The sequence below is a fragment of the Amblyomma maculatum genome, chromosome 11 (assembly GCF_055883805.1).
Source record: "Amblyomma maculatum isolate TAMU_Amacu chromosome 11, ASM5588380v1, whole genome shotgun sequence".
In the NCBI taxonomy this organism is placed as follows: domain Eukaryota; kingdom Metazoa; phylum Arthropoda; class Arachnida; order Ixodida; family Ixodidae; genus Amblyomma; species Amblyomma maculatum.
Window position 1 is genome coordinate 37,747,475 of NC_139354.1, and position 11,019 is coordinate 37,758,493.

The window sequence follows — 11,019 nt, forward strand, 5'->3', positions numbered from 1 at the left end:
TTAAAAGACACATAGCGGTAGTCGAGCATGAGGTCAACTCGCGAGACATCGAAGCTGTATTAATAAAAATTATCACTGGTCGCAAGGAAGAGGCTAGTCTCTTCATCTTAAATGTGTACAGCACCCCCAAGCAGAGAAAGGTACGTTTCCGCGCCCTCTTCCGCAAAGCGATCAAAACAGCAGGAAGCAATATTATAATTCTAGGAGACTTCAATGCCGCCCACCAAGAATGGGGCTACAATAGACACGACCCCAAGGGTAGGCAACTGTGGGAGGACATACATGAGCTCGGCCTCACCCTGCTGACGGACCCTAGCTGTCCGTCCAGGATGGGTAACAGCGTCTGTGCAGACACCACCCCGGACCTTACCCTAGGAAAAAACACGGGAGACGCAGTCTGGAAAAACACAGCTCAAAATTTTGGCAGCGACCACTTTGTTCTGGCTCTCACCCTCAGCAAGGGCGTCAAAACGCGTCGCCTCAAAAAACCCAAAATCACCGATTGGGACAGGTTTAGGCAAATCAGAGAAAACTGCGAATCGGGGGATGAAAACCAAAACATAGAGCAATGGGCAGAGACGCTTAAGAAACAAGTAGAGAAAGCAACCACGACCCTACGGGAGGACGATGCGCCGGTGACGGTTGACAGCAAACTCCATATGTGGGAAGCAAAATGCGGCATGGAGAGGCGTCTCCGGTCGCAAAGATGGAACAGGAACCTTAGGCGAAGGATAGCAAGATATAACAAAGAGATTGAAGATTACGCAGTAAAACTTTGCGAACAAAACTGGTGTAGTAGGTGTGACGAGATGGAAGGAAACATGAGCCTTGCTAATACGTGGAGCCTACTCAGACACCTACTTGATCCTGACAATTCGAAAACTCAATCGGGCATAAGACTGACGAAAGCCAGACACGCGTTCGAGGGCACGGACGCGCAACTCATGGCGAAACTAATTAATATGTACGTAGGCGACACACAAACCTTACTCCTGCCGGATTACGAAGGGCCCTTAAACGAGGCCCTAGACGCGCCGATCACGGAGGCGGAGGTTCGCGCCGAAATATTAGGCCTAAAAACAAAATCGGCTCCCGGCCCAGACGGAATCACAAACAAGGTTCTCCGAAATTTGGACGATAATTCCATCCGCGCGCTCACCAAATACATGAGAATCGTATGGGACAGAGGCCGCCTCCCACAACAGTGGAAGACGGCAAACGTAATTTTGATACCGAAGCCAGGCAAACCCCCTAAACTAGAGAACTTACGAACAATCTCTCTAACATCCTGTATAGGGAAATTGATGGAGCGGGTAGTCCAAACGCGACTAACGCGTTTCATGGAGCTTAACGACCTGTGGTCGCACGAAATGGTTGGGTTCCGGCCCGGCCTGTGCACACAGGACGTAATGCTCCGCTTGAGACACGATATCATAGAAAGCGAAACCAGGGACGCGAGGGTACTACTAGGTCTAGACCTGACAAAGGCGTTCGATAACGTAAAACACGCGGCAATTCTTTCTGGTCTCCAAGAATTGGGGGTCGGAAAGAAAACGTACGACTACGTAAAAGACTTCCTGTCGGGTAGAACGATAAAGATAAAGTTTCAGGACATTGAATCCTCCACCGTCAAACTAGGAAGCAGGGGTACGCCACAGGGTTCGGTGCTGTCCCCGTTCCTCTTTAATGTTGCCATGCGAAACCTCCCGGCAGAACTGAGGAAAGTGGAAAACTTGAAATTCAGCATGTACGCGGATGACGTCAACCTGTGGGTTACCCAGGGGAGTGACGCGAGCATCGAGGAGCGCTTGCAAGCGGCGGCTGACACCGTGGTGTCCTACGCGGCCGAAAGGGGCCTCTCGTGCTCTCCACAAAAATCGGAACTGTTTATCTACAACCCGAAGGCGCTCAGGTGTAAACGCCAGATAAACATCGGCGTAACAGTAGACGGCCAAATAGTGCCAAAAGTCGAACAAATTAGGACCTTGGGGCTGTTTCTACAAGCAGATGGGTACAACGATACAACGGTAAAGAAACTGAACGCGTACGCCACGCAAGTCTCGGGTCTGTTCTGGAGAATCGTACTAAAGGGTCGGGGCCTTAAGGAACGAAGCCTCCTGAAACTAATGCAGGCTTACATCACTAGCCGCATATGTTACGCCACACCATTCCTAAACATTAGATCAGACGAAAAGCAGAGAATAGACGCACTCATCAGACGATGCGCGAAGAGGGCTCTGGGACTACCCATCTCGACCTCGACTGAACGCCTCCTCGAAATGGGGGTGCACAACAATTGGACGGAACTAGCGGAGGCTGTGCGCATGGCGCAACTAGAAAGATTAAGCAGAACCACCACGGGCAGAACCATCCTCGGCTGGGTGGGACTGCAGTCAGATAGAGGAACAAGCCACAAAGTAGACATTCCACGAGAGTGTCGCGAATATATAATAGTGCCCCCCTACCTAAAAAAATGCACCCTACGTACAACAAGGAGAGGAGACAAAAGAGGGCCGAGACGCTCGCAAAGAAAGCAGGGAAAATGAAGCCGGGGAAGGTCGCCTACGTAGACGCGGCTAGCGGGAAGTCGGGGGCGGCGGTGGCTGTGGTCGTCAACGGCCGCGGCGTGCCCGCCGCCGCCGCGTCCGTTAGAAGCCGAAATGTAGACACGGCTGAAGAAGTTGCAATAGCACTCGCTTGCGTTGGAACGGAAGCCAGCATAGTCATTAGTGGCAGCAAAACAGCTGTCTGGAACTTTGGAAAAAGGAGGGTCTCGACGGAGGCAGCCAAAATTTTAGAGAAAGGAAAACTTGAAAGAAAGATTCGAATTATTTGGACCCCCGCGGACGAGTCCGTCCCCGGCAACGAGGCGGCGCACGAGCTAGCCCGAGCTCTCTACTTCCGGGCAGCCGTAGAGCCGCCTGATTGCGATGGGATGGACGAGAGGCTGCAAACTTATAAGGAAATTTTAGAACACTACAGACTTAGCAGAATGTCCCTGCCACCACCGGACCGAACGCTAACTAACAAGGAGGCCGTCGCTTGGCGGCGCCTGCAAGCTGGGAATTTCCCAAGTCCCGTCTGGCTTTTCCACACGCAAGTGGAGGAAAAGGCGGATGATAAATGCGAAACCTGCGGAGAAAGGGGTACTCTGGATCACATAATCTGGCAATGCCTTGATTCCCCTGGCGCCAAGGAAAACATAAATAGTAGAGAAGCCTGGGAACTGCTACTGCGGAGCGAGTCCCCCGCCAACCAGTAGCAAGCTGTCCGCCTGGCGGCTGAAGCCGCGAAGAAACACTGTCACTTCGCCTGTCTTTAGTCGCGGAGGCCCCGGCCTCCGTCCCATAGGCCTGCGTGCCGGGGGCGGGGAGTAGGGGGCCTCCCACATCGGTGGAAAAATAAAGTTCATAACAACAACAACGGAGCAGTGGGATGCAATGCTGGCCAGCGACCGCTGTGAAGACCAACGAGGTCTGATACAGCGTGCTCTACGGGCGGCGGAAGCAAGTGGAGCCCTGGAATAAGGACACCAACCAGTGCTGAAGGCTCTACAAAAGGAGCAACCGCGAAGAATACCCTAATCAAATAAAGTTATTCAAGCAATCAACTCGAGTTCGGACCCGACCTCGGCGGTTGCGTTTCGATGGAGGCGAAACAAAGAGGCGTCCGTGTACTGTGCGATGTCAGCGCACGTTAAAGATACCCAGGTGGTCGAAATTACTTCGTAGCCCTCCACTACGGCTCCTCTTTCTCTCTTTCCACTTTCACTCCCACCTTCCTCCCTTACCTTACGGCGCGGTTGAGGTGTCCACAGAAAACAAGTGAGACAGTTACCGCGCCTTTCCCTTCCTATCGACCAACACCGTGTTTACAAACAAAGGGGGCGCTCGCGGCGCCGCAGCCGACTGGGGGTGAAAAATAGGGTTAGCGGCCACAGGAATGCATGGAACCGAAATATTTCTAAGCAGTTTTCTCATTTCATGGGGCACCTGTGATGTTATTCGGTACAAAGCAACTATGAACATCCTAGAACAGATCATCGAAATATGGTGTCTCATTATCGAGGCGAAGTATTTTTAAAACCCCGCAAAACATGTTGGGTGCGAGTTGGGAGGGCGACCCGTAGAAATACATGTAAACACAACTTACTGGAGCATTTTTCTCATTTCGCAGAGCATCAGAAGTGGTGGCTGGTCGTTAAACGTTGACCAGCGCTTTGAAGAAGTATGTGATAAAGTATGGTGCCTCATTACGGAGGCAGTCTACTTTTAAAACTTGTCGAATAACCTGCGTTATGAATCAAGACACCGCCAAAAGGCAAGCTGATCGCGCAGTTTTGCTTACAGTTTGATATGCTGCCGCATAGGGTAAATAAGCTTGATAATACTGTCGCTCCAGTGATACGTGCTAGCCAGAATTACATTTAAAAAGCAGTTGTCAAACCAATGTCAAACGCCATACGACAATATGAACCGAACGAGATTCGCACATTGCAGCAGACGACAGCGGAGCTGACGATACCCACCGCGGCTGCCTCCAGCTCCGGAGCGTCTGCTAGCGACAGCGGGTGGTGCATGGCAACATCACCGGCGGTGTTGTGCATGGCCGCCTGCAACTGTGCGCGGTCGGTTAAATCGTGCTGTGAGCGGTCCCGCATGTCGTCAGACTTGCATTACTTGCAAGAGAATGTAGTGTGTCATGCAACATAACGTCGTGGCGTCGTACAAGATGTTCACCAAAAAATGAGAAGGGTTCAACGCTGCTGAATCGAACAATATGTTGCGGTAAGTTGTGTTTACATGTATTTCTATGGGTCGCCCTATCAACTCGCACCACGATGCGTTTTGCGGTGTTTTAAAAATACTTCGCCTCGGTGATGAGATTTCACACTTTCACGATCTATTCCAGGACGTTCATGGTTGCTCCGTACAGAATAACGAAATCACAGATGACCCGTGAAATTAGAAAACTGCTTTGGAATATTTCGCTTCCATGTATTCCTATGGGCGCTAAGCCTATTTTTCACCCCCAGTCGGACCACGCTGGCGACCAACACCGATCTGTGACGTAAGGACGATGCGGTGGCTCTTCTCTCGCCAGCGTGGTCCGACTTGGGGTGAAAAACAGGCTTAGCGCCCGTAGGAATACATGGAAGCGAAATATTCCAAAGCAGTTTTCTAATTTCACGGGTCATCTATGATGTCGTTATTCGGTACAGAGCAACCATTAACGCCGTGGAATAGATCGTGAAAGTGTGAAATCTCATTACCGAGGCGAAGTACTTTTACACCGCAAAACGTATCGTGGTGCGAGTTGATAGGGCGACCCATAGAAATACATGTAAACACAATTTACCGCAACATTTTGTTCGATTCAGCAGCGTTGAACCCTTCTCATTTTTTGGTGAACATCTTGTACGACGCCACGACGTCATGTTGCATGACACACTACATTCTCTTGCAAGTAATGCAAGTCTGACGACATGCGGGACCGCTCACAGCACGATTTAACCGACCGCGCACAGTTGCAGGCGGCCATGCACCACCCGCTGTCGCTAGCAGACGCTCCGGAGCTGGAGGCAGCCGCGGTGGGTATCGTCAGCTACGCTGTCGTCTGCTGCAATGCGCGAATCTCGTTCGGTTCATATTGTCGTATGGCGGTTGACAACTGCTATTTAAATGTAATTCTGTCTAGCACGTATCACTGGAGCGACAGTATTATCAAGCTTACTTACCCTATGCGGCAGCATATCAAACTGTAAGCAAAACTGCGCGATTCGCTACACCCAGCTTGCCTTTTGGCGGTGTCTGGATTCATAACACAGGTTATTCGGGGAGTTTTAAAAGTAGACTGCCTCCGTAATGACGCACCATACTTTATCACACACTTCTTCAAAGGTCAACGTTTAACGACCGGCCACCACTTCTGATGCTCTGCGAAATGAGAAAAATGTTCCGGTAGGTTGTGTATACATGTATTTCTACGGGTCGCCCTCCCAATTCGCACCCCAACATGTTTCTCGGGGTTTTAAAAATACTTCGCCTCGATATTGAGACTCCATATTTTGATGATCTGTTCTAGGATGTTCATAGTTGCTTTGTACCGAATAACGACATCACCGGTACCCCGTGAAATGAGAAAACTGCTTAGAAATATTTCGGTTCCATGTATTCCTATGGGCGCTAACCCTATTTTTCACCCCCAGTCGGCTGCGACGCCTCGAGCGCCCCCTTTGTTTGTAAACACGGTGTTGGTCTATAAATCAATCTGCGTTGTGCGTGCCATGGTTGCCAGTAAAGCTGCAATGACGTCACGTGAATAAGCTCTCTCCGTTCACGCCACTAGGACAATAGCATGGACAATGGCTACTAGAGCAGCCCAGCTTCCATTACAGCACCCTTCACCAGTTGTAAAATCGTGAAACACCCGGAATTTGTTTGTTTGTTTTTTGTTTTTTGTTTTTTACGAAGGGAGAAAAAAAAAGACAGCCCTTACAATGTGGTGAAAAAAAGATTTACCAAGAATTGTCACCTTTGCTGGAAATTTTAAGAGCAAATATCACATTCAATAAAAATACGACCCCTAGATGGCGCAGAAGTCGGTTGCCGAAACGCGCGAACGCTCGCAGACGACGCTCGCAGACGACGCGCAGCGTGCGAAGCGTTTACACGGTGCAGCGGACACGGTGCAGCGAACACGGTGCAGCGAACACGGGTGGTTTTCGAGAAGTGTGTGGCCTTCCAATCGTAAGTTGTTTGAATTACATCGCTTGCTGAGTTAATAAACATGTATGGAGCGTAGTTCGCTTGCTGAATGTTTCTGCAGCGAACATTTATGCGCCGGTGAGAACGCCGGTGAACGAAATTGAGGCCCTTGCCTTTCTATTGTTAAAGTTCGTTGTGCAGTACTTCTGCCTTATTTCCTAATCTAGTTGAACTGCGCTATATTAAACTCATGTTTCTGCAGCGAACATTTATGCGCCGATGAGAACGCCGGTGAGAACGCCGATGAACGAAATTGAGGCCCTTGCCTTTCTATTGCTAAAGTTCGTTGTGCAGTACTTCTGCCTTATTTCCTAATCTAGTTGAACTGCGCTATATTAAACTCATTACTTTTGTAACTGAATTGTCCATAAGTATAGGTCGCGACATATAATGCAAAAAATGGACGGCTCGTTCATTGGCTCATGTTTTCTCCCGTATCTTGAAAACGAGGCTTTGGTTTGGTTTGTGGGGTTTAACGTCCCAAAGCGACTCAGGCTATGAGAGACGCCGTAGTGGAGGACTCCGGAAATTTCGACCACCTGAGGTTCTTTACCGTGCACTGACATCGCACAGCACATGGGCGCCTTGCTTTTCGCCTTCATCGAAACGCAGCCGCCGAGGTCGGGATTCGATCCCGCTTCCTTGGGAACAGTAGTCGAGCGCCGTAACCACTACGGCACCCCGGCGGGGCCAGCACTAGAAACCGTTTCCAGTGTATTAATATGAACACTTGCGTGTTCGACATATAACGCAGTATTGATATAATTCCTGTATTAGCAGCTGTTTGCAATACAGCCTACAAAATTGTATTCATAGCGCAGTTAAAATAATTGGTTGGTTGGTTGGTTTGTGGGGTTTAACGTCCCAAAGCAACTCAGGCTATGAGAGACGCCGTAGTGGAGGACTCCGGAAATTTCGACCACCTGGGGTTCTTTAGCGTGCACTGACATCGCACAGCACACGGACGCCTTGCTTTTCGCCTCCACCGAAAAGCTGCCGCCGAGGCCGGGATTCGATCCCGCGTCCTTGGGAACAGTAGTCGAGCGTCGTAACCACTGCGCCACCCCGGCGGGGTGTTAAAATAATTGGAATATGAGTTAAAATATTTGAAATATGAGTAAGAGCTACTGGCGAGTCTCAGAAATAAGGTATGAGCAGTTTTATGTGAATAAGATCGTACCACATAAAGGAAATTGCATGTTGAACTTTGAAAATGTAACTGTATGCCTTAGTCTCAACGTAGCTTCCGCCCAAATATCTGTTCTACGTAGCTGCGGTGCTAATTAACTGCAACTTCCGTATTTAATTACTCGGAGTCTGTTTTGTAAACCACGCAATCCTTCTTTGTTTTACAGAAATGGCCACATTTGGAGCAGGGGATGAAGACCCAATTGTTACATGTCCGCTGAACCCCCTACACAAGTGCCGACACAGTCGTTTGAGTATCCACATTTCTAAGTGCCGTAAGAACCAGCCCGAAAAGGTCCCATGCCCTTACTCGGCTTCACACTTCGTGTATTACTGGGATTTGAAGAATCACGAAAAAATATGCCCTCATCGGCCTGAACCCATGATGTCAACAGGTCCCGTGCCCGAAGACCCACCTTCTCCACCTCCTGCGCCGCCACCCGTGCCCAGAAGCTGCACACATGCAGCAACTAATCAGCTGACAAGAAGCATCCCTCTAGATCAAACCGGGCCCAGCTACTCCGTCCGGCCCCGAACGGTGGCCAACGACGCACCTCCTGCGCCGCCACCCGTGCCCACAGCACATACAGCAACTAATCAGCTGACAAGAAGCATCCCTCTAGATCAAACCGGGCCCAGCTACTCCGTCCGGCCCCGAACGGTGGCCAACGACGCACCTCCTGCGCCGCCACCCGTGCCCACAGCACATACAGCAACTAATCAGCTGACAAGAAGCATCCCTCTAGATCAAACCGGGCCCAGCTACTCCGTCCGGCCCCGAACGGTGGCCAACGACGCACCTCCTGCGCCGCCACCCGTGCCCACAGCACATGCAGCAACTAATCAGCTGACAAGAAGCATCCCTCTAGATCAAACCGGGCCCAGCTACTCCGTTCGGCCCCGAACGGTGGCCAACGACGAGCCGCCATTCGTGCCCAGCAGCTCTGTGCAACCGGACCATAAACAGCAAGAGCGTCCAGCGCCGCGGCGGCCTGCAGTCGCCCCCTTGCAAAGTACACGAGAAGAGCAAGCCAGCCTAGCTCGTAGGTTGGCGAAGCTGGGTCACGGGAGAGCGAAGCCACTGCGCTGCAAACATGGAGACGTTTGAGAAGAATGCGGAAAACTCGGGACACTCACAAGCTTTATTTTTAGTTTCCGTCATCTCCCGTAAAACGATTGTCACTCCTATGAACGCTCAAGGTTTTTTTTTTTTTTCTTGTTCCTTGATATAGCGCATAGTGACATTCCAGATAGCCCCTTCCATTCTCGACGCCTGAAACCCAGGAGGTGGCCGTGACGGGGCTATGTCGGGAGACGCCGGGATGCTTGGCTCGTAGGTTGACGACGCGTAGGAAAGCCACGCCTCAGAGCGGCAAGTACGGGTTTGTGAACATTGGTGTTTTTGTTGTTGCTTGACAGTGAACTATCTCGTGTCTGTATATAGTTTCTTTTTTTTTTTCTGTGCAATTAGTTTCTGGCGTGTTGCACACCAGACGTGTTCAGCGCGGCAAGTACGGGTTTGTGAACATTGGTGTTTTTGTTGTTGCTTGACAGTGAACTATCTCGTGTCTGTATATAGTTTCTTTTTTTTTTTTCTGTGCAATTAAAGTTTCTGGCGTGTTGCACACCGACGTGTTCTATGTGGTCTGGACGCTTTCAATCGAATTACACGATGGAAAACATTTGTAAAGCTTCGCAATTGCCAACCGGCCTTTGCATAAACTTTCACTTCTGAATGGAGAAAGAACTCGAGGACGCGCGTGCAGACGCCATGCACTCGAAATGATCGAGGGACCCACCGACATATGCGATATAGTTAATGGCTTTCGTCTCTAGCACCCATTGCGGGCATTGCAGATTCTCATTCGCCTATCTCGTATGCTGTGCAAGAGCTCCCGAGGCGCCGCGTGTCTGTTTCTCGAGTGCTGGCGCAGTTCATTCCTTGCTGTGTTATCATCATCATCATATTGTTCGTGACGCCACACAACCCGCTGGCCAATCAATGCCCGGCCATATCACCATCTTGCCTTCTCTGGTATCTGCGGTGCATAGTCCCCAGGTGGTCGAAATAACTGCGTAGCTCTCCACTACGGCTCCTCTTTCCACTTTCACTCTCACCTTCCTCCCTTCCCTTACGGCGTGGTTGAGGTGTCCACAGAAAGCAAGTGAGAGTTACCGCGCCTTTCCCTTCCTATAAATCAATCGTGAAAGCATGCCGGTGGTTCCCAACTGTCGGACGGCTGTTCCGTCGCGCATATTCTCTATTTTCTCCTCTGTCCGTACGAGGCAGCGGCCGGAGGTGGCTCACCTGCAGAGCTAGTAGCAGGCCCGTGCAATTTTCCCATCCTTCTTCCTACAGATCGCAACAACATCCCGTGATTTCTCGTTCACGACGCTGCCATCGGATCTCGATGCACGAGCGTCCGCGCTCTGTCGCTGCCACCCAAAGCGTGCACCTTCGTGACTGCTGGTGGTGTCGGAGCTGCTGCACCGCTTAGGATGTAAACCAAAGGGCGCTTGGCTTGGTAATTATGAGATATCGACTGTTGAGCTCGAGGACGGGGTATATCGTACCACGACCACATCGGCATGTTTTTAGATCGAGAATAATTAACAATATCCGTGGGCGTTTCCAGGTGGTCGATGCTAGTCCGAAGCGCTATACAGCACCTGTTTCTTCTTTCACTCCTACTTTTCTCGCTTCCGGCGCGGTTCAGGTAGCCACCGAGAAGTATGACGGATACCACGCCTTTCCGAACCAATTTGCTATCTATTTTATTGTGAAAATGTAAGCCGCTGAAATAGTCGATCGCTTATGGCCACCTCATCTCAACCACGCCATGAGGAAAGAGGAGGAGGAGGGAGCGAAAGGTGGGAAATATGCGCCGTAATGGAGGATTCGACCACCTAGGGATCTGTGACCTTTATTGGCCGCATAATACGGGAGCGCCTTTTTCATTTCGCCTTTAGAGTCGCCGTCTCCAGCAAACACAGCCACTGCGTCGAAAACGAAACTGGAACTAAGTGAGGTTGCCCACCATACGACCATACATGCTGCTCGTGA

At 50.6% G+C, this 11,019-nt stretch overlaps 1 protein-coding gene across 1 annotated transcript; it reads left to right on the forward strand.

Annotated features, from left to right (window-relative positions):
• Positions 1-6,179: 6,179 nt before the first annotated feature.
• Positions 6,180-10,693, forward strand: LOC146173534 (uncharacterized). The gene is made up of 2 exons (XM_084583471.1): positions 6,180-6,749; positions 8,123-10,693. The coding sequence occupies exons 1-2, from the start codon at positions 6,590-6,592 to the stop codon at positions 9,061-9,063; spliced, it is 1,101 nt and encodes a 366-aa protein (XP_084439597.1). The 5' UTR covers positions 6,180-6,589; the 3' UTR covers positions 9,064-10,693.
• The last annotated feature ends 326 nt before the right edge of the window (positions 10,694-11,019 follow it).